Raw genomic sequence first — 20,865 nt, forward strand, 5'->3', positions numbered from 1 at the left:
GGGACCCTGAATATCGGTGGTTCTCAACCAAGGGCAGTTTTGCTCCCTAGGGACATTTGGCAATATCTGAAGACTTTTTTTTTTTTTTTTTTTTGGTTTGTTTGTTTTGTTTTAAAGATCTTATTTATTTTTTTGATACAGAGAGAGATCACAAGTAGGCAGAGAGGCAGGCAGAGAGAGAAGGGGAAGCAGACTCCCTCCCAAGCAGAGATCCCAACGCGGGGCTCCATCCCAGGACCCTGAGATCACGACCCAAGCTGAAGGTGGCGACTTAACCCACTGAGCCACCCAGGCGCCCCTGGAGACATTTTTGATCATCATAGTTGTGTGGATGGAGGGACACTCCGGGCATCTAGCTACAGATGCTGCCACACATTGCTGTAGTGTGCAAGATGACCCCGTCCCTCAAAGAATTTTCTGCCCTGAACAACAGTAGTGTGAAGGTCAGAGCCCCCTCTCTGCCCCCTGCCATGTTCTCCTTTTATGTCCCCTTCTGTGGTATTTCTAGTTGTTTTCCTAATTTTCAGATTCCTCCACCCCCCCTCACAGCGCTTTGTGTGAAAGAAGTTATTTTGACCTACAGAGAATGTTCTCTGAGAGGATCACGTCATCATGAGGGTCTCTCCTCACCTCACATTGTCTTACATAGGGCATCAGGGCGAGGAAAAGTTGGGTTGTTATAACCTAGTGTTGTCATCTGTCAAGTGAGGCCAGTAGGGTCTATCCTGAGTCCCTCTCTGGGGAGTTGTCAGGATAAAATGAAGAGAATGTATGAGAGTATGTTGAACACTTGGGGAGAAAATTGTAATGGTGTTACTCCCTGGAAACCCAAGTATAGAGCCTGTATCTGAACTGAACCAGGGAAATAACTGGGCTCAGGAATTAGGCAGTTGCCCTTAAAAGTCTTAGTTGTGGGGCGCCTGGGTGGCTCAGTCAGTTAAGTGTCTGCCTTCCGCTCAGGTCATGATCCCAGGATCCAGCCCCGCATCAGGCTCCCCGCTCAGTGGAGAGCCTGCTTCTCCCCCACCCCCTGCCTGCCGCTCTGCCTGCTTGTGCTCTCTGTGTCAAATAAATAAAATCTTTAAAAAACGAAAAAAAGGTCTCTGTTGTTTTCCTAGTAGAAATGAGAGTAGGGAGACTTTGAACGATGCATTAACAAGGATCTGCTAAGGAAGCATCTGGGAGGCGTGATCAAAAGGAGTGTAGAAATAGCAAGCATTTCGAGAACCTTAAAACCTCATCATAAAAATCAGGAAGAAGACATGATTGCTTGTAATCTTGACCATTCTTTCCCATTATCCTTGGGGGGGGGTGCCCCAGGATAAAATAAGGGCCCCATTAAAATAAAAGAGAAAAGAAAAGGAGTGGTTTTTTTTTTTTTTTTTTTTTTTTTTTTTTTTTTTTTTATTATCAGAGAGAGAGAGGGGGAGAGAGCGAGCACAGGCAGACAGAATGGCAGGCAGAGGCAGAGGGAGAAGCAGGCTCCTTGCTGAGCAAGGAGCCCGATGTGGGACTCGATCCCAGGACGCTGGGATCATGACCTGAGCCGAAGGCAGCTGCTTAACCCACTGAGCCACCCAGGTGTCCCTGGAGTGTAAAAATACTAGAGAAGAACAGACAAAACCGATGTTGCTGAGAGCAGGTCTTTTTAATCAATAAGATGTTAGAGCTGTATATACCGGAGGTCAGGCTTAAAAAGTCTAACCACATTTCCAGGTACCAACAATGACTACTTAGAAAATGGAATAGAGAAAGATCCCATTCGTAGTGTCAACAGAAATTAGGCAGCTGTAACCAACATATGAGATCTTTGAGGAGGAAACGGTAATGTTTTGCTGAAGGACAGGACAGGAAGAAAAGCTTACTGTCAAAAGATAGGTCCTGTGGTTGTGCCGGAGCCATTATCCATGGAATCAAGCTCAGAGAGGGTTGAGTAACTTTCTTAAAGTTGCACAGGCCAAGTCAAGAGCCCAGTGTGAGGCTTGAACTCAAAACCCAGAGATAGAGACCTGAGCTGAGATCAAGAATTATATGCTTAACTGGCCAAGCCACTCACTTGCTCCCAGAGTTTATTTTATTTTTTTTTTAAGTTTTTTTTTTTTTTAAAGATTTTATTTATTTGTCAGAGAGAGAGCACAAGCAGGCAGAGTGGCACGCAGAGGCAGAGAGAGAAGCAGCCTCCCTGCTGGACAAGGAGACTGATACGGAACTCGATCCCAGGACCCTGGGATCATGACCCGAGTTGAAGGCAGTGGCTTACCTGACTGAGCTATCCAGGCATCCCTCTTTTCTTAAAAAAAAAAAAAAAAAAATTATTTATTTTATATATTTGAGAGAGACGGAGGGGCAGAAGGAGTAGGAGAGAGAATCTCAAGCAGACTCCACGCCGAGTGTGGAGCCCAGTGCTAGGCTCGATCCCATGATGCTGGGATCATGACCTGAGCTGAAATGAAGAGTGGGATCCTTAACCGACGGAGCTACCCAGGTGCCCGCCCTCAGCCTCAGAATTAATACTTTCTTTCCTTTTCCTTTCCTTTCCCTCCCCACTTTCCTTTCCTTTTTTAGATTTTATTTATTTGAGAGAGAGAGTGAGCGAGATAGAGCACAAGCCAGGGTGTGGAGAGGCAGAGGGAGAAGCAGACTCCCTGCTGAGCAGAGAACCAGAAGCCTGGGATTATGACCTGAGCCAAAGGCAGACGCATAACCAACTGAGCCACCCAGGCAGCCCCAGAATTTTTTAAGAGTACTTCTTAAATCTTCTATTTGTTACTGATTTCCAGTAGGTATTTTCCTGATGATTTTCTTTTGAGTGATCTTAGGCGTTCGGAATGTGGGTTTGCTGGATTCTATAATGTATCATTAGGGAAACATTTTTCTTGATATTCTGGAGCAGGAAGGGGTTTTGCTTCCCATGAATTGGCCACTTCTGTCATCTTTCTGCTATTGGTGATTCTGAATAGGAGATCTAGCACCTCTGCAAATATGAGGACCTATCTTGTTGAAGATTATGGCTTCAGGAAGCCTCTGGTTGGCTCAGATACTTTATGCGTTGGGCGTAAAGTAAAAAAAAAAAATGCTTTTTTTTGGTGGGGGGAGGGGTGTGACTCAAATCCAATTGACTTATTCTCCAAGAGCCTGTTGAAATAATCCTGGGGTGAATTCCCATAGTTTTGTTGGCTTTGTTTTGGCTTCATTTGTTGGTCTATCGGTAATGGCAGCACTGTGTTCAATGCATATGTTCTATCATCCCATCGACTCCCAACCCAAATACCACGGTGTTAGGTATTATCATCCCCATTTTACAGATGAGAAAGTTGAAGCTGAGAGGTGGAGATTTGCCCAGGGTCATGCAGCTGGTAGAGCTAAAATTTGAACCTGGGTATGCCTGGGTTATAGCCATTGTATTATTCTGCTGGTGCAGCCTCTGAAATCTTAGACACCAGCTTTTCAATCCATAGGCTCTGAAAATAGAGGGAGAGGAAATAAAAATGTGTAGTATGTAATGACCTCTAGACTGTGTATTTAGTAGAGTAACCCAAGCTAGCTTGTTAAGGGATGTGTGGAATGCTGTGATGTTCTTTTGTTGTTATTGATGTATTTGTTCAAATTCCTTTTGAGAATGCACATTTGTTTTGAAACCAAACCTGTCTTTCTTGCCTACATTTCAGTCAGAACTAAGACATGGTCCGTTTTACTATATGAAGCAGCCACTCACCACAGACCCTGTTGATGTTGTACCGCAGGATGGACGGAATGATTTCTACTGCTGGGTTTGTCACCGGGAAGGCCAAGTCCTTTGCTGTGAGCTCTGTCCCCGGGTTTATCACGCTAAGTGTCTGAGACTGACATCGGAACCAGAGGGGGACTGGTTTTGTCCTGAATGTGAGGTTAGTTCCTGACGAATGAATGCATTATCTGCTTCATTTCCTTTCCTTTCTCTTTTTTCCTTTCATTTTAAATTTTTCGAATAATCCAGATTCGGGGGAAAAAGAAGGCATTTCTTGCCCTCCACTTGCTCTATCCTGGCCATCCCCTTTTGGGACCAGCTTTGGCGGGGGCCTGAGCGTCGCTGCTCTCGCAAAGGCCGTTGGACTGAGTGTTGGTTCTCTTTCTTCCTGGGTCTTTGGATCACTCTGGGATCTGCAGCCTTCTCTGATTCTGCTGTAACGAACATTTCAGAAGTCCGCTTAAGAGCTGTTAACCATTCACGTATTCTGAGACGATCGCATGCTGGGTTTCCTCTTCTTGGATGCTGTCTCCTGCTTGCACCGGTGAATCATCGGTGGGAGCTGGGCTGAGAAGACCAGCTTGGGTTGGTTGCTTCGTGTGTTCATCATCTGATGCTTCCATTCATGCTACAACCGTTTCTCGAGTGCCCCGGAGGCACTAGGGACCAGGCCTTGAACAGAAAGGGATATGCGTGACCTGCTATTCAGGAGAAGAGGACCAAAACCAAATAAAATGAATTGGAGAGGAGGAATTGGGAGTAAAGCCGGGGGAAGGTGTTTCCGTGTCAGGTGAAGTGGACCAGGATCGCCTCAGGAAGACTTGAGAAGCACGCTCTGCCACCTTCCAGCCAGGAGGCAGCAGGCACAGCCTGAGTAGAACCACGCTGGCTTGATGAAGAACGTGTGTCTTTTGTAGGAAAGCCTGACCATTTTCCTTTATTAAAACAATTATTCCCGTTTCCACAATTCTGAGGCATCTTCCATTCTTGGTGACTTCCAGTGACGACGCTTTTGCACGATGCTGCAAATGATGTCATCTGCGCAGTCATTTAATGGGGAATGGCACTTGGATTCGAAGGTCTGTTAGAACTGGGTCTCACACAAGGAAGCTTTTTGTGTACAAAATGGAACGTTCTCCTTGATGTCTTTCGTGAGGAAAGGAAGCAGGCTATAGGATGGTGTCTTTGGTGCTGCTTTTGTGTTGGGAAAGGAGAAAAATAAGAACTTCATGAAAAGAGATGAGACATCACATCGATATGATGACATTTTAGTGGTGTTCTGCCCCTAAAATTGAGGAAGATGGCCGCCAGTGCTCTGGGATACTCGAAGGAGAGATGGATAGGCGCCCCTTTGCTCAGCGATGCCCTCTGGTTGCAGAGTTTCGCCTGATTCCACTACTGTTGGTGTGGTCCATGGAACCTTCCTCAGTTTCCTTTGGTCTTGACCCAACTCTCCCACTTGTTGAGTAATTTTGCAGAAACGACAGTGGCTTTTGCCGCTGCAAGTACAGCTCTTGAGGGTTGTGGTGGGAACAGTAGGGATTTATTCTCCTGTGTAGAAAGAACCCAGAGGCAGGGCAAAGCCAGAGTTTGTGCACAGCCCGACCCTTTCTGTTTCATTGTGGAGGCAATGTGTGTCCCCTCCCACACCCCTTGGCCATAAGGTGGCTGCTGGGGTTCTTATCACTTGTGCCTAGACAAAAATCCCTCTATGAGGAGGAGTGTTTCTCTTTACAACCCTTTATTATCAAGCAGAAGGACCTTGCCCTACAGCCTTCTGCTGATTCTGTCCTTGGCCTCATTGTTCAGCACCGGACCTGTCTTCATGCAAAAAAATCTTGAAAATGCCTCTCTGGCAATTTCAGTTTATTTCATGGGAACCGGGCACTGCTGGCCGGGAGGGAAAGGATCAGGGATGGAGCAGAGGTGAAAGTGGTTGCCGTGGATAGCTACCTAGAAGCGAACAGCAGTTCAGACAAACAGGTGTTCCGTGTCTAAGGTTTAAGGCCTCAAATGTCTTCCAAGTGTGCATTGGCAGTGCAGGCACCTGGCTAGCTGTCTCAGGCTCGGGAAGCTAAGCAGTTAAGGACGTGTGTCGTGTACTGTTTGCAGCCTCTGAGCCACTCCTGTGTTGCCCTTTTCCTCGACAACCAACCAGACACATCCGAAAGTTCTTTTTGGAGGATCCAGAGCTATGAAGGATGAAAACTAAATCAAGATTAATTGGAGAAAACTTCTCTCAGCTCTCCCTACACAGATGGTTAAGGAGTGTTTCCTGACATCATCAGGCTTTGCTATTTTGGTGTTGCTACATAAGGAGTCTGAAGTTCTGGGATATGGTAGCAGATTGACATAGCAGAGTCTGGTTTCAGACATTTCTCTGGGCCTCTTCTTTGATGGGAATTTCCCTTTCAGAATGACATTTCCCATGGAGACAGACAGCGAGACGATGCATCTCGTGTCATTTGCCAGAATGTCCTGAGTGGGTTCACATCCGTGGTGACAGAATGAAGTCACATTTATATTTAGTTCTCTACCATCCCTTGGATTCTTTCTGCGGGGAAGACTGTCCTTTTCCATCAGTGATGTCACTGAGTTAATGCCCTGTCAGTTTCCTGAAAGGTAGCCCAGAACGCTGAGAGGATCAAGTTAAGCGAATGATTCATTGTGTGCAGAGATCACCCTAAAACCATTAGTGGTCTTTCCTTTCACATCCCATTCTTGGAACCCACAGCTGTAATCCTGACGATTTTTCAGGTTCCTGCTCACCGCCTCCTTTCTCAGGTTATGTCATCTTTGTGAGCAAAAAACATTTCCAGATAAGGTCATCGTTTGTGGATTACTGGGTCTCTTCATTTTTATCCACTGACCCAATGTATGGGCAAGCTGGATTGGAGTCTTTCTCCAGCGAAACAACTAGTCTCGTTTGAATGGGAGAGACTTTTTATTATGAGCTGGTTTGAAAAGTAGGAGGAAAGGGAACTTTGTACAGGGATAGTAACTTTCTTCTAACTGAAATTTGTGTGATTTTGACTTGTAGAAGATTACAGTAGCAGAATGCATCGAGACTCAGAGTAAAGCCATGACCATGCTCACCATCGAACAGTTATCCTACCTGCTCAAGTTTGCCATTCAGAAAATGAAACAGCCAGGGGTAAGAAGAAAGTTCCTCTTGGTATAAGTGTAAATGGAAAATAGTGACTTTTGTTCTTCTCTGTTAACGTTCTTGTTCTGAGTAGTCTTTGCTTTCCAGACACCTGTGCATACTCTTTGGGTCTTTTTATGTGCCTGGCTCAAATACCTAAAAATTAAATAGAAAGTACAATGACATTCAGTTAATTCTCTGTAGCGAGCACTGCATGTTCCCGACGAGTTTACCTGGGGAATGACATGCAGTAGAAAGTTGGCGGGGATTTAAAATTCTGATTGGTTGTGAAATGAAACCTCCTACCCAGACCCCGTTGGGTAAGGAGCTCCTGTGCTGCTTCCCTTGGGAAGTAGTACATTCCATTTCAGTGAGACAGCAGAGTACAGCCCGATTTGTTGGTAATCAAAGTGTGATGGAACCTCCAAGTGCAGTTCAACCAGTGAGACTCCCATAAAGGGTGAGATTCGGTTCATTCCTTCAATTTTGAAGTAGGATTTGATGGACAGCCTTTGCTGTCTTAAAGGAAATCCAGATGAGAAAGTAAGGCTTCCATATTTAGCTTGCACGCCCTGGTTCCTAGTGGTTACCCGCCCCAGAGTCCTGGGCACATCACAGTCATGGTCGTTTTAGTTTTTTTGGTGACCTTTTCTAGGAGGATGACCGTAAAATGCCTCATTCTTAAAAAGAATATGGTGTGGCCATATAATCAACATGTTACGACATTCTTTGTGCAGACCAGTCTAGAGAAACTTTAAGGGTAGGGTTTTCCCTTTCCCCATTTGCACAGAGGGAGAATATGAGCTAGTGGTGACCCTTTGTTAAACTCTCCAGAGTCTGCTTTCTATGTCAAGGGAATATGCAGCCCTGTAGAACCTCCAGGGTATCGAGTAGACACTGGCTTAATTTCTTAAAAATTACAAAACCTAAAAACAAAAACCACAAGCTTTTGTTTAGAGATTATATTCTGAAATTTGATACCATGAAAATAATTCAGAGCATGCCAATTGGGTGTTGCTAAATCGGGAATCTATTTGTCTCTGTAACAAAATCTCCGTCAATGGAAGCAGAAGCATGGATAGCCTCAGTTTGGAAAGAAAAACAACTATTTTTTTTAAACTGCAGTCTTTTCTTTTTCATATTGAGTGACAAGGAGTTACTTCCTGCTTTTCCATAGGCTAAATTATTTCTGCTGAAACTGTTGCACAAAAAGAACAGATTCATGTAGGGTTGTCAACACTGCAGACTTCAAAACCAAAGAGAAAAATCGAAGAAGGCCTTAATTTCTCACATAAATTGTTTGATATAAAATTAATCGGGGCAGAAAGTTGCCGATGATATTGAAGCATCTTTGTAACTTGCAGTGGCCACACACTGTCCTTCTGCGTAGAAGAGGGCTCCACTGACAACAAGTGGTAGCCCTTTCAGATGCCTTGCTTGGCTGTCATTTGGTTTTTTATTTCTTTCTTTCTTTCTTTTTTTTTTTTTTAAAGATTTTATTCATTTATTTGACAGAAATCACAAGTAGGGAGAGAGGCAGGCAGAGAGAGGGGAAGGCAAGCAGTCTCCCCGTCGAGCAGAGAGCCGATGTGGGGCTCTATCCCAGGACTCTGAGATCATGACCTGAGCCGAAGGCAGAGGCTTTAACCCACTGAGCCACCCAGGTGCCCTCATTTGGTGTTTAATTAAATATTTTAGATAATAATTGATTTATTGATTGATTTTGAGATTTATTCTTTTTTTAATTTTTTATTTTTATTTTATTTTATTTTATTTTATTTTTTTGAGATTTATTCTTAAGTAATCTCTACACCCAATGTGAGATCGAGAGTCGCATGCTTTACCTAATGAGCCAGCCAGATGCCCCAACTACAAATCTTGCAGATTTTTAAATATTGATGAGTAAAAACCATCCATCAACAAACTGGGCCTTGCACTTTGAGCTGATTCATGCAAGCATGGTGCAAAGTGAAAAATTTTGACATGGTCTCTGTGTTGAATATTTGCTTCTCGAAGGAAGAGCAAAAATCTCACTTGTCTGAATTTTCCCCCTAAGTGTAAAATATCTGTTGGCACTAAGGGGGAACTTCATTAAGTGTGTTATCTCTGGGTATGGCCACGTTTTACTGTCCATTTGTTTTGGTTATGGGTGTTTGCAGGATAATAATAAGCCTTATTCAGAGTTCAGGTCAAAGTAGCTGATGGTCTGTTGTTCTTGTGGATCTTGATAGAGCAGAACTGGAACTGTTACTGGGATGTATTTTGAAAATGATACAAATAACAAAGTAGGATCCCCCCCCCACCATGATTATTGTTAACCAGGCAGAACTAGAAGGTGAACCAGCTTAGTACTCCCCAAGGTCCTTCTTTGTGGAAACCACTAGAATTCTATTGTCTGAAAAGTTGTCTCCATTTTGGAAGTACTTTGTTACTGTTAATGCTTTGTTTTCTACAGTAATGATGGGTTTGTGTCTCTGTGTGTGTGTGTGTGTCCATATTTTCTTTTATAGACAGATGCATTCCAGAAGCCTGTTCCCTTGGAACAGCATCCTGACTATGCGGAATACATCTTCCATCCTATGGACCTTTGTACATTGGAAAAGGTTGGCCTCCATCAGAGAACCTCACCATTGTAGCCACAGTTACCGAGATGACTAAAGACCCTCCCTCACTTCTTGGGCCCCATCTCAAGTTAGATGGTTTCTCTGCCTTTCCTCCGTACCCTTTTGATTTGGATGGAAGAACTCTTGATCCCTTAACTTCTGTAACATTCTTCCAAGGATTGTAATGGAGTGTTGAATTCCACTGATTAGCTCCAAATATTACTTCTGCTGCTGATTGTCTGAAAAAATTGACCTGAAAAAGTCACACTTCTACGAATCAGTGATTTGATTGATTTGAGCTTTACCTCCTCTTTTCTTTCTCTCAGAGGTGCTAATGAGGGCAGCAGGAAGGAGAAAAGAGAAAATTAAGTGTTTGGGAAACCTTCAGATTGCTGATAAAGATGGGGCTTCCTAGAACTTACTCTACTGTCACGGATATGTCTTTAATGCCTGAAGGTGCTTTTAAAAGTTCAGGCTACAATTCCATCCTGAAAATTACACTTGGAACATGTTAGATTGTGCATATTACCCTGGTGCTAATTTTCAAATTTTTTGGCATGAGACACCCGGGTAGTGAAAAGCACGGATGAGGAGAACACCTTATATTGTCTTTTCTGCTGGCCCCCAAATGCTGAATGAAACCTGCTTTGAAAAATTGCACACACCCTCATGGTTTTCAAGAAACGAAGGCATTCAAAAAAGAAGGGGTTGGAATCCTAGCTTCACAGATTAATAGCATTGGAACTTTGCACAAGTTCCTTGGCATACCCACACCTCAATATCCTTGTCTGTAACGTGGTGATGATAGTAAGTGTGTCATTGCGTTCTTAGTCACAAGGCTTCTGTGAGGCTGTTACAATGAATAAAAACCATGTCAGTTATTAAAATATCCTGGTTTCTTGAAAGGGGTTGCTTGATAAATGACAGCTGCTGTAAGAGGAAACAATTCAGGTTAGCGATGAATTCAGTGACTTCATTTTTATGGAGTTCTAGATCTCAAATATAATAGCATCTTGGGAAATGGGTAAAAGCATTAATTAATTTGGCAAATGACTGCTATGAAAATGATGTGGGGACGCAGGTGTTAAGTGGCTGTGGCTTGTACAGACTGAAGGGTTGTTCTGCTCCTTGGCTTCTCTCCCCAGAACGCTAAAAAGAAAATGTATGGATGCACAGAGGCTTTCCTGGCTGATGCGAAATGGATTTTGCACAACTGCATCATTTACAATGGAGGTGGGTGGCTTAGGTTGCTGCTAAGAAAGACAGTGTTCATGCCGTGTTCGGTCTCCCGCCCTTCCTAAAAAAATCGTGTTCTTTTTTTCACATGCCAGGACCAAAAGCTGAGAATATGTGCGTATAGATCACTAATATGTGCGAATAGGGTATGGTGACTCTGTGCATTTTAAGGGATGAGCTGGTTTCCATAGTGGCTTGTGGCCATAGGATATTGCTGACTTTTTTAGAATCTTTGTTTTAATGGAGGAATAATTACCTAGAATAAAATGCATAGATTTTGAGAGAACATTCTCTGAATTTGATAGATGTGTAACCACCTCAAATATAACTACAGCCTCAGATAAAATCTAGAATATTTCCATCACTCTATTCTAGTCCCACTTGTTCTTTACCAGTAAACTCACCCTCCTTGGTGTTTTATGTTCCTATAAGTAGTTTTACATCCTCTAAAATTTCATATAAATGGAGTCGTAGTGCATTCTTTGGGCTAATTGCATGCCATGTAATTTTTTTTTGGGGATTCATGCATGTTGTTGTGTGTATCCGTTTTTTTTTTTTTTTTTTTTAAATTACCGTGAGTAGTTTTTCACTGTATCCACATACAGTTTATTTAGCTATTCCGTTTGTGGATTTTGAAGGAGCATTGGGGTTCTTTTCCACCTTTGGGCTGTTGGGAATAAAGCCATTGTGAACATTCTTGTGCAAGTCTTTGTGTAGACATACATTTTCATTTCTCATGGGTAAATCCTTAGGAGTGGCAGTGCTGGCTCATTGAATAGGTTTCTATTTAAATTTACAAGATATTTTATCAAACTTGGCGCAGAGTGGTTGTACCATTTTATACTCTTCTGGCCATGCATAGGAGAGTCTTAGTTCCTCTACATCCTTGCCAGCACTTGGTGTTGTCTGTTTATTTTTGCCATCCTTGGAAGCGTGAACTCTTAGGTCAGGTGGTATTCATTTGCTGTTCCCTTAGGATTCATGGTATTGTGTATCTTTTGATGTGCTTATTAATCATTTGTTTATCTCTTTTGGTAAAATAAGTATTCAAATCTTTTGTGTTTTTATTATTGCATTTTAGAAGTTCTTTGTACTCTTGATAAAGTTGCGTCAGTTGCGTTTTTGTGGGTTGAGCCTTCTGGACAGAATGGATGAGGATTCCCATTAAAATCTTTTCTCAAGGCACTTTTTATATTGCCCTACCTTCTCCCATAGTCCTCTCTGTGTATCTTCTGGTCAGGTAGCTCAATCAGTGTCCTTCTCCATTCTGTTCCTCTTATTCCCTGTTAGAACGCTCTCCCTTGATGACTTTTTCTTACCCTTCAATGTCAGCCTGTCAGTATTCTAAGGAGCCATCCCTTATGGACTGAGACCATACTTGGTGCTCTTGTTAGGAGATCTCACAGTACTTGTACTTGCCTATGCTAGTATTTATCACACTTCCTGGATGGTAGTAATTTAATTTGTTTGAGTTCCTTACCAGGATGTTAAGTTTTTTGTTTTTTTGGTTGTAAGATCTTAAAGAGCACAGTTGTGTGTTCTTCCTGTATGGTCCTAGTGTTGATTGTTTTCTGATGTGTAGGGGAAGAGGTTGTGTGGGTGGCTGTCTGCTCAAAGCACAGGGTCTGCATTATTAGTTCCGTAGTTGGGCCCACGGTGTGGGGAGGGGAAAAAGAGGCACATGGTTTAGAATTCATGTAAGCAGTATTAAATATATAGAAAGGCTGGTAAGGTCACATAAACAAGTGAATGAGATTAGGTGGCAGAAAAATAGCAGCATGAGCCAGGAAGGCCATTGACTGAGGGGAGAACTAGAGACTGAAGAACTAGGGGCATGGACTGCTACCTGGTCTGAAGGGGTCACCCGTGGACACCCCAGTGGTTTTTGGATACAGAATTCTAGATCTTCTGAGTTTTCAAATCAAGCCAGAAATATAGGGATGGGTGTGTGTATGTTTGTGTGTAACATTTTTTTGCTAAGAAATTAACTGTGTGGAAAGCATGGCATTTTGGCTGTCTTATCTTCCTTGTCTTGGCTATCCTGAGTTAGCTCTGGGGCCAGATTTTCAACTCATTAGCTAAGTAGTCTTGGGTAAGCAGCGACTCTTGAGCTTTGGCTTAATCATTAATGAAATAGGAACATTCTTACCTGCTTCTTAGCATGGGTTCTTGAGGAGTTAATAAGAACGTGTATTTCGAAGCATGCGGCACAGCAGAGCTGCTTAATTATTTTCCTTCTCCTGTTACCCTTCATGGGTTGGAGTCTGGAACAATGGGCGAATGAGGCTCCTTTCCACTAATTGGGGCCTTTCAAATGGGAAAGCATTTTCGAAATATTAACCTGTGAGCCCAGTTTCAGAGATGACTCGGAGGCACCTAAGATAGGTCAGTGTTTGGGAGAAGTCACATATTGAACCAATATCAGGAGCCAGAATCTTCTGGATTTTAGCCTTCGAAGCCTAATCCTGGGGGAAAGCAAGTTGAAAGGTTGTTTGTTAGTGGAAGTGTAATCCCATGGTTGGGTGTTACTAATCTTGTTTCTATTTGAATTAATCATATTTTCTTATCCCCTTAGGAAATCACAAATTGACGCAGATAGCAAAAGTAGTCATCAAAATCTGTGAGCATGAGGTATGTGTTTCTCACTGTCCAATTTTTTAAAGCAGATTTTATTTATTTATTTATTTATTTATTTGACAGAGATCACAAGAGGCCAAGAGGCAGGCAGAGAGAGAGAGAGAGAGAGAGAGAGAGAGAAAGAGAAGCAGGCTCCCTGCTGAGCAGAGAGCCCAGTGCGGGGCTCCATCCCAGGGTCCTGGGACCGTGACCTGAGCCGAAGACAGAGACTTTAACCCACTGAGCCACCCAGGCGCCCCAAGCCTAGGCTTTTAATCAGTGGGTTGCCCTGAGGTCAAATTTACTGAACCCAGATGCTCTTTATCTGGCATTTCTGAATCTGCCTATTGGCAATACATTGCCACTATGTTGGCTCCAAAGCCAGGGCTGTCCTCGACCTGATTCACCCAGTACCTTTGGAATAGCGCACAAGTAGAGTGAGTCGGGGAGGAACTAGGTGCCATCATTCATTCATTCATGTATTCTTTTGTTCTTTTATGCACTCATTTACTCACTGACCTTTAAGTTAGTCAATTATAGTTACAACGTTACAGTTATAATTTACTGAGCACCTGCTGTATGTCTGGCACTTCTGCGGAGTAGCGATAAAGAGGAAAACAAGTCTGATGATGGGACAGTGCTAGCAACACGCAGAACAGTGGTGAACCACCTCTGCTCGGGCCTTGCCACTTTGCTGCAGTGAGACCTGGGGCAGGTGTCCTGACTTTCTGGGGCTTCCTTTTCTCTAACCGTCACGTTGGGGGTAACAGCAGTCTTGCCTTCAAAGGGCGGAGGGTGAGAAGTTTGTGCATTGGCACCTGTGGAACCCTTTGGTGATCCCGACAGATCTCTGGTCAGTGTTCACTGATGTGCTGATGTCTGTGTCACTTGAAGTGCTTCACATTTACGTCCTGTAATTGTTAGAATCTGTTTGGTAGCGATTCCTCGCTTCCCCATTCTGTCCATGAGGAAATGGGAAGGCGATGGAGGCTCCGACAAGATGAACAACTGTTCTTAAAATGATAGAGCTGGGAAATGGTAGAGTTTGAATTGCGATCCCAGAAAGGGGCTCCTGGGGCTCTTGGTTCTAAGTCAGACTTAGATATTTTAGGGGATTGTACCTTTTTTTTTTCTTTTTAAAGTTTTTATTATTTATTTGAAAGGGAGACAGACAGCGAGAGAGGTAACATAGGTAGCGGGGGTGGGAGAGGGGAGAAGCAGGCTTCCTGCCCAGCAGGGAGCCTGATGTAGGGCTGGATCCCAGACCCCTAGGATCATGACCTGAGCCGAAGGCAGATGCTCAATGACTGACCTTGCCCCCAGGCGCCCCTACGGGAATGTACTTTTTCAAGAGGGAGAAGGACGGTCCCCAAACTACAGAATTTTCATATTGTCATAAGTGGGGATAAAAAGGGCAGTATGGTATTCACCACCTGCCCTGGATGGTGCGGTTGGAGATGTGTGGGAATCAAGCACAGTCAGCAGAGGCCAGAGCCGTGGCTGGAGGTGGTTGGGGAGCTCAGGAGGGCCAAGGCTTGTTCACACTTGGCGAAGCTCATCAGAAGTTCAGATGTCCTTGTTAGTTTCTCAGCCTTGTACTACTGACATTTAGGCTGGGGACTGCAGTGGGCACAAAAGTAGAAGCTGATTCGGACATGGTCCAGAGAGAGAGGAGGTGGTGGTGTTGGCAGCGTGGGCTAGGTGAAGCATGGGGGTTGGTGGGACGTGGTTGCACTCCTGTCGAAGGTGTTCCCCACTGCTGACACCAGCATGTATTCCTTGACCTCCTCCAGACGTGAGGCCCCTGGGATGACACATGCTAACGTATTTTTCCTTTACAGATGAATGAAATTGAAGTATGTCCGGAGTGTTACCTAGCTGCTTGCCAAAAACGAGACAACTGGTTTTGTGAGCCTTGTGTAAGTTGCACTTCTTTTCCTTCATTTTCTGAGCCCCAGGCCTTACATGGCTACCCAAGGCCACTTTGTCTAGGCAGTTTATTTGGTGAAACTTGGGGTGAAGTTTTTTTTAAATGATTTTTTTTTTTTTTTTTTTTTTTTTTAGTGATAAAATTATAGCAGAGTGAAAATAATCTAGGTAGAATAAACCTTTGGGCTGAAAATTCATGTGCCGAAGGGAGTGTTAGGATTCCCTGGGTTTATTAACCCCGGGCCAACTGTAGGCTAGAGAGCAAGGAGAAGCTCATCAGGGAGGGGCACCCCCATGGTAATGCACGTAGGGAGGAGAGTTTGGTGAGTGTGTTCTTTCTGGTCTGTGTTGGGAGGTTTGGAAATCCCTCTCTGCATTGACTCCATGCAACTTGGTGGTTTGGGTTGGGAGCGGGGAGAGAAACATCACCCAGTTTTCCTCATGGATCTGTATTTTCCAGACTGGTGTTCTGCAGAGAGAAGTATGTTCTTGGGGTGGGCTGGTGGGAGGTTGGGAGGAGGTAGGGGTGGAGGTTACTGGGGGGCAAGATTAGGCAAGTAAAGTGGAAAAGTAGAACATGGTTTATGGCTCTTCCTGCCTTTGGAAATAAACAGCTGCATAGTTAATGCTCTGGGCAGCCTCGATGAAGGACAAGGGTAGCTAATGCTGCCCCTTGTTACCTGCCACATATAATGCACATTTAATCCCCTAACCTAACAGAAGGTGCTGGCATTGCTGTCCCCTGTTGCAGGAGAAGGTGGTCACTCTTGCTCACGGCCACCGGGGTAATAGCATTAGAGTCAGGGTCCAAGCCTCGTCTCCTCTGTGCTTTGTCCTTCTGTTTGTCATTTGCCCCCAGAACCAGCTTTGCCTGGGGCTTCCTGGCCTCACGCCTTCTAGGGAACCCCAGCCTGGGAGACCCTGCCTGGCACTTTTGTCGTTCAGTTGGTGGCCTTGCTGTATCCTCTTGCACCAAGCTTTATATGTGTGTCCTGCAGTCAAATACATATAAACTCTGGATTTTTTTCTTTTTCTAGAGCAATCCACATCCTTTGGTCTGGGCAAAACTGAAGGGGTTTCCATTCTGGCCTGCAAAAGCTCTGAGGGATAAAGATGGGCAGGTTGATGCTCGATTCTTTGGACAACATGACAGGTGGGAGTTCAAACCGTCCGCAAAAGTGTTAACTTGAACTGAACCTTTGATACTGTCATGGATGCGAGGGGTCCAGGTCTTACTGTGTTGTTTATTGTCATGATGCCAGCCAGTGATCTTGTGATTAAAAGTACAGTCCTGTGCTGTGTTAAGCCTGATACTGTGTGGGCTTCCGTGTTTTCAGGTATGTTTAAGAGAATCTTGCTTTCGTAGTTGTGTTGATGAAAACAGCACCATGGCTATTTTAAGTGCTGGGCTGTTCTTTTTTGGATTTTCCAGAGTCAATTAAACCGCCATGCAAATTGCTTTTTAAAATAATGCTTTCGGAGATCAGAAGTATTTCCCCAGATTGCCAGTAAATGAATCTCTTTATCATTGCTGGGTGGTTCCCTCCTGTTGCCTTTTCTCTGAAGCCAAGATAGGAAATTACAAGAGGTGGCTGTTTTCGCAGGTGGGAGCCCTCCCCACCGGCCTGTCTACCCTCCCCTTTCCCTTGCTCACAGGGAAGTGAATTGTCCCTAGCTCCTAGCAGATCCCGCTCCTGCGTGCTTGAGAACAACAGGTAGACCCAGATGAGCCATGGTTAATATCTCTGTTCTTTTTTGTCAAGCTGTGTTGTGATTAAACGAGGCAAAAACCTTTTGAAGCCCCACCAAACAGTTTGAAAAAGTGTTTTGAGTGTGTTGGGGAGAATACTTAAAATACATACTCTAAAAATGATATATGCCCACAGAATATACAGAAAATACAGTGTATAATTTCAAACACTGGAATCTGAGCTGTTACTCTCTTTAGTTCTGCCTGTTGTCTTGCAAATACAAAACGAAAGAGTGAGTTTTGCTAGAAACCCATTGTCTGGAGGCAGTGGGAATTTGCCGAGATGGTCCTGGGTTCAATAAGAAGTATTTTGCTTTGTCTGATTTTTGACCACATTACTGGACGTCTTTTGGTGTCTGCTGTGGGCCAGGCCATGGGCTGATTGCTGGGGATGTGGGAGTGAGCAGGCAGGCACTGTCCCCGACTGTCAGAAGGCTGGCATCCTACTAGGGAAGATAGATAATACACAAGTAAACACACAGGCAAGATGAGCTCAGATTAGGAGATAATGGCCGGGGCTTAGTGAAGGTCTGGGTGGAGGGACAGGCAGAGCCAACCTGCTGTGCTTGGGAAAATCAGGAGCATGGGACAGGGGGAGGGAGGAGAGGCTGGTCAGAGATGGATGGGGGAGGGCGCAGGGCCTGATCACACAAGCTGTGGTTAGAGTCTGCCTTTTCTTTGAAGAGCAAGAGAAATCCGTAGCAGGTCGCGTGTCTTCCTGTGCTTCATTATAGCGTGGCAAGTGTTAACCATCTTGATGATTCGGGATTATTCTCGTTCGCTAATATGACCCAGTGTGCATATATTTAGGATATAGGTGGGTGGGGGAAATCAGCACTTGCCCCCATGCACCAAATATTCTTAGACTCTTGGCGTCTTTGATTCTGCTGTCAGCTTAGCCCATTCTGCATAGACCTCTTCGTCCTGCCTGTCAGACAGCTATTGAAGGTGGCGTAGGGGACAGAAACTCTGCTAGTCCTCTCGTCCAGAGGCCATTTCCCTTGAACTTGCTGGTGTAGGTTGGTTCTGGGTAGGAGCCGTCATGGAAGCTGACCCCTCCCTGCCCCTGTTATGTTTGTGAAAAAAGACAGCAACCCAAGTCTGATGTCCCTGAGGTTTGCCTAACCTTCTTGGCGTCTTATGCTCTCTTGGAATGTGCAGAGCTCCGAACTCTGTTGGCTCCTTTTGGGGAAGGGGAGCCCCTTGAAGAGGTTAAGGACACTTCACGGCAGTGGGGAATAGGTGTTGGAGTAACAGAACCTTGGAGTTCTAGGAGTGTGGCTCCCGAAGCCCCTCCTCCCAGCAGATGTGCTTAAAGCAGAGCTGGTCAGACCCAGCAGCGCAGCGTGGAGGCTAAGGAAATGGGAGATGCTGTCCCTCTGTCAGGAGCACGTCTGGGTTGTGGAGCAGACCGTAAGCCTGGACACGTGTACGCCACATTGGCGAGGCAGGCGGAACGAGAGACGGCGCAGCCTGCCGTGCGTTCATCGTCTAGTTACTAAATACTAGAGCGAGCCCGGGGAGGTGCTCACGCAGATCAAGGCATGTTCTGGAGAATCTCATCGTGTGCTTTTTGTCCTTCAAAAATTTTTGCTCTTTGGGGGTTTGATTTTGTAGACACACACACACACACACACACACACACACACGATCCCATATAGAAATCCAGGAAATGTTTTATCAAACGCCTGCCGAGCCGCAGAAGAGGGAGCTGGCAGGAAGCGAGTGCCTTCTCTGCAGCAGGGCATTGTTCTAAGTGCTTTTTTGCAGAAGCTGCTTTATTCTCATTTTACTGAGAAGAAAACCGGAGGCCCCGAGTAGGGAGTAGCTCAGCTGTGCGACTCTGGGGCCTCTCATGACATTGCCCCCAGAGACTTTATTTTTGTTAAGCAAATCTAAGTTCCCTTTAACTCTGTCCTGGGCCTGCTCTAAGGAAAGGGAATGCTTTCCTGAAATCACTTGGCGGAGACCCCTGTGGAAGGCAGTGGAGACCCCGGCCCCAGGCAGAGGTGTGGGGGGAGCACAGTTGCAGTGGCCGGCTGCCTGGTGGGCTGCCTGGTGGGCTCCTGGGGCTCTGGGGATTGGCTGAGGTACATTTCATTTGCTCCCCGCGACCCCCACTCCACGTAGGGGATCATCCTCCCTCCTACCGACGCCGGAGCGGAGGGGGCAGCTGGGGGATCCGGGCTGCTGCTCAGAGCCGTCCTGTCTAGTCCACACTCCTGCTCACCCAGTTGGAACAGCCACACGGTCTCCCCCAGAGGGCATCGGGCTCCCGCTCTGTCTGCCTCGCTCTTTCTGGCTGCAGATGTGCGTCCTCAGGTCTCTGCGGAATGCCGGCAGCGAGCTGGGGTGGAGGAGAAGCTGGTAATTTCCAGCACGCTGAGAGAGCAGTTAGATATTTTTGGGGTGTTGGGTTTTAGTTTGTGTCACGATCTAGTTATCATCGGGAGTGGCAAACCTCCCCAGCCTGTGCTCTGAATTCCGCTGCAACCACATACTTGATTTTTCCTGGGCTGCTTTCTCTTCAAAATAGGAATGAGATGGCAGCTGTTAAGACTTGGGTAGAATATAATAGAAGCGGTCCGTATTTTTTGCTTCTCTTTAAAATGCTGGGAGGTGGGGCGCCTGGGTGGCTCAGTGGGTTAAACCCTCTGCCTTTTGCTTAGGTCATGATCTCAGGGTACCGAGATCGAGCCCTGAATTGGGCTTTCTGCTCAGTGGGGAGCCTGCTTCCTTCTCTCTCTCTGCCTGCCTCTTTGCCTACTCGTCTGTCAAATAAATAAATAAAATCTTAACAAAAAAGCTGGGAGGCTCCGCAGCGAGGGGTCGAGATCCCTGCGCAGCCCCCTGTGAGGTGCTCGCATAGACCCTGTGTTACACTGGTCCGTCCCGCCACCATCCATTTTGCTCCCCATTACTTTGTGTCTGGCTTGAGTTTATGGTCTGCGAAATCCAAAAGGCCTCCACAGAACAAGCTCATTTGCACCAGATTTCCGGCTACATATGGGTTTGGGTTCAAGGCTGGGGAATCAAACGTCACACGGTCTGTCCTGTTCATGTTCGGGCTCCACGTCCACCCAGAGCAGTGGTAGGTTACGCTGCCGTCTCCTGCCTATGGCGGCTCGGCCACTAATTCCAGAAAAGCAGCTCATCTCGTGAAGGTGCTGCAGAGTGTCCTGGGTGGTGGGCGGGGGCTGAAGGCAGGAAGACAAAACCAGCTGGGAATGGGAGGTGGAGGGTTTTTTTTTGTTTGTTTGTTATTTTCCACATGGGATACCTGCCATTTGAAGCCAGCGACGTCCTCTCAGGTTTACGGTTTTCTAGCATTTCCTTCTGGTGCCACATAGAACCCCAGAATCCTCTTACCAGAGATAGGAAAGCTCTTCATGTTTGAGCGTAGAGCAGTGCACTTCGGGACTAATTCCATGTTAGGAGGTGCAGTCCTGGATGCAAGGCCTGTTTCCTTTCTTTTTTTTTTTTAAGAGATATACTTATTTATGAGAGAGAGAGGGAGAGAGATCATGCGGTGTAGGGAGTGGGAGAGAGGATCCAAGCAGATTCTGTGCTGAGTGTAGAGTCTAACATGGGGCTCATTCTCACGACTCTGAGATCATGACCTGAGCCAAAACCAAGAGTGAGGTGCTCAGTGGACTGTGCCACTTAGGTGCCCCAAAACATTTCTTCTAATTCTTCCTCTTCCTCTTCCTTTTTTTTTTTTTTTTTTTTTTTTTTTTTTTTAAAGAGAGTGTACTCATGGCAGGGTAGGGAATGGCAGAGGGAGAGGAAGAGAATCTTAACGCAGTCTCCACACCCAGTACAGGGCCTAATGCAGGGCGTGAGATCATGACCTGAGCCA

At 45.4% G+C, this 20,865-nt stretch overlaps 1 protein-coding gene across 20 annotated transcripts in view; it reads left to right on the plus strand.

Annotated features, from left to right (window-relative positions):
• ZMYND8 (zinc finger MYND-type containing 8) overlaps positions 1-20,865 on the plus strand; it is a 140,155-nt gene that overhangs the window by 59,818 nt on the left and 59,472 nt on the right. For 16 of the 20 annotated variants that reach the window (XM_004746254.3, XM_013053216.2, XM_004746257.3 and 13 more), the window contains 7 exons: positions 3,669-3,887; positions 6,768-6,881; positions 9,383-9,475; positions 10,621-10,708; positions 13,287-13,342; positions 15,169-15,246; positions 16,294-16,409. In XM_004746254.3, coding sequence (XP_004746311.1) covers positions 3,669-3,887; positions 6,768-6,881; positions 9,383-9,475; positions 10,621-10,708; positions 13,287-13,342; positions 15,169-15,246; positions 16,294-16,409 — 764 coding nt within the window. The remainder of the gene's footprint in view (positions 1-3,668; positions 3,888-6,767; positions 6,882-9,382; positions 9,476-10,620; positions 10,709-13,286; positions 13,343-15,168; positions 15,247-16,293; positions 16,410-20,865) is intronic. The other 4 variants (XM_013053205.2, XM_004746262.3, XM_004746268.3 and 1 more) reach the window with 1 other exon arrangement.

This window comes from Mustela putorius, unplaced genomic scaffold, assembly GCF_011764305.1.
Source record: "Mustela putorius furo isolate JIRA1106 unplaced genomic scaffold, ASM1176430v1.1 tig00000592_pilon_pilon_pilon, whole genome shotgun sequence".
In the NCBI taxonomy this organism is placed as follows: domain Eukaryota; kingdom Metazoa; phylum Chordata; class Mammalia; order Carnivora; family Mustelidae; genus Mustela; species Mustela putorius.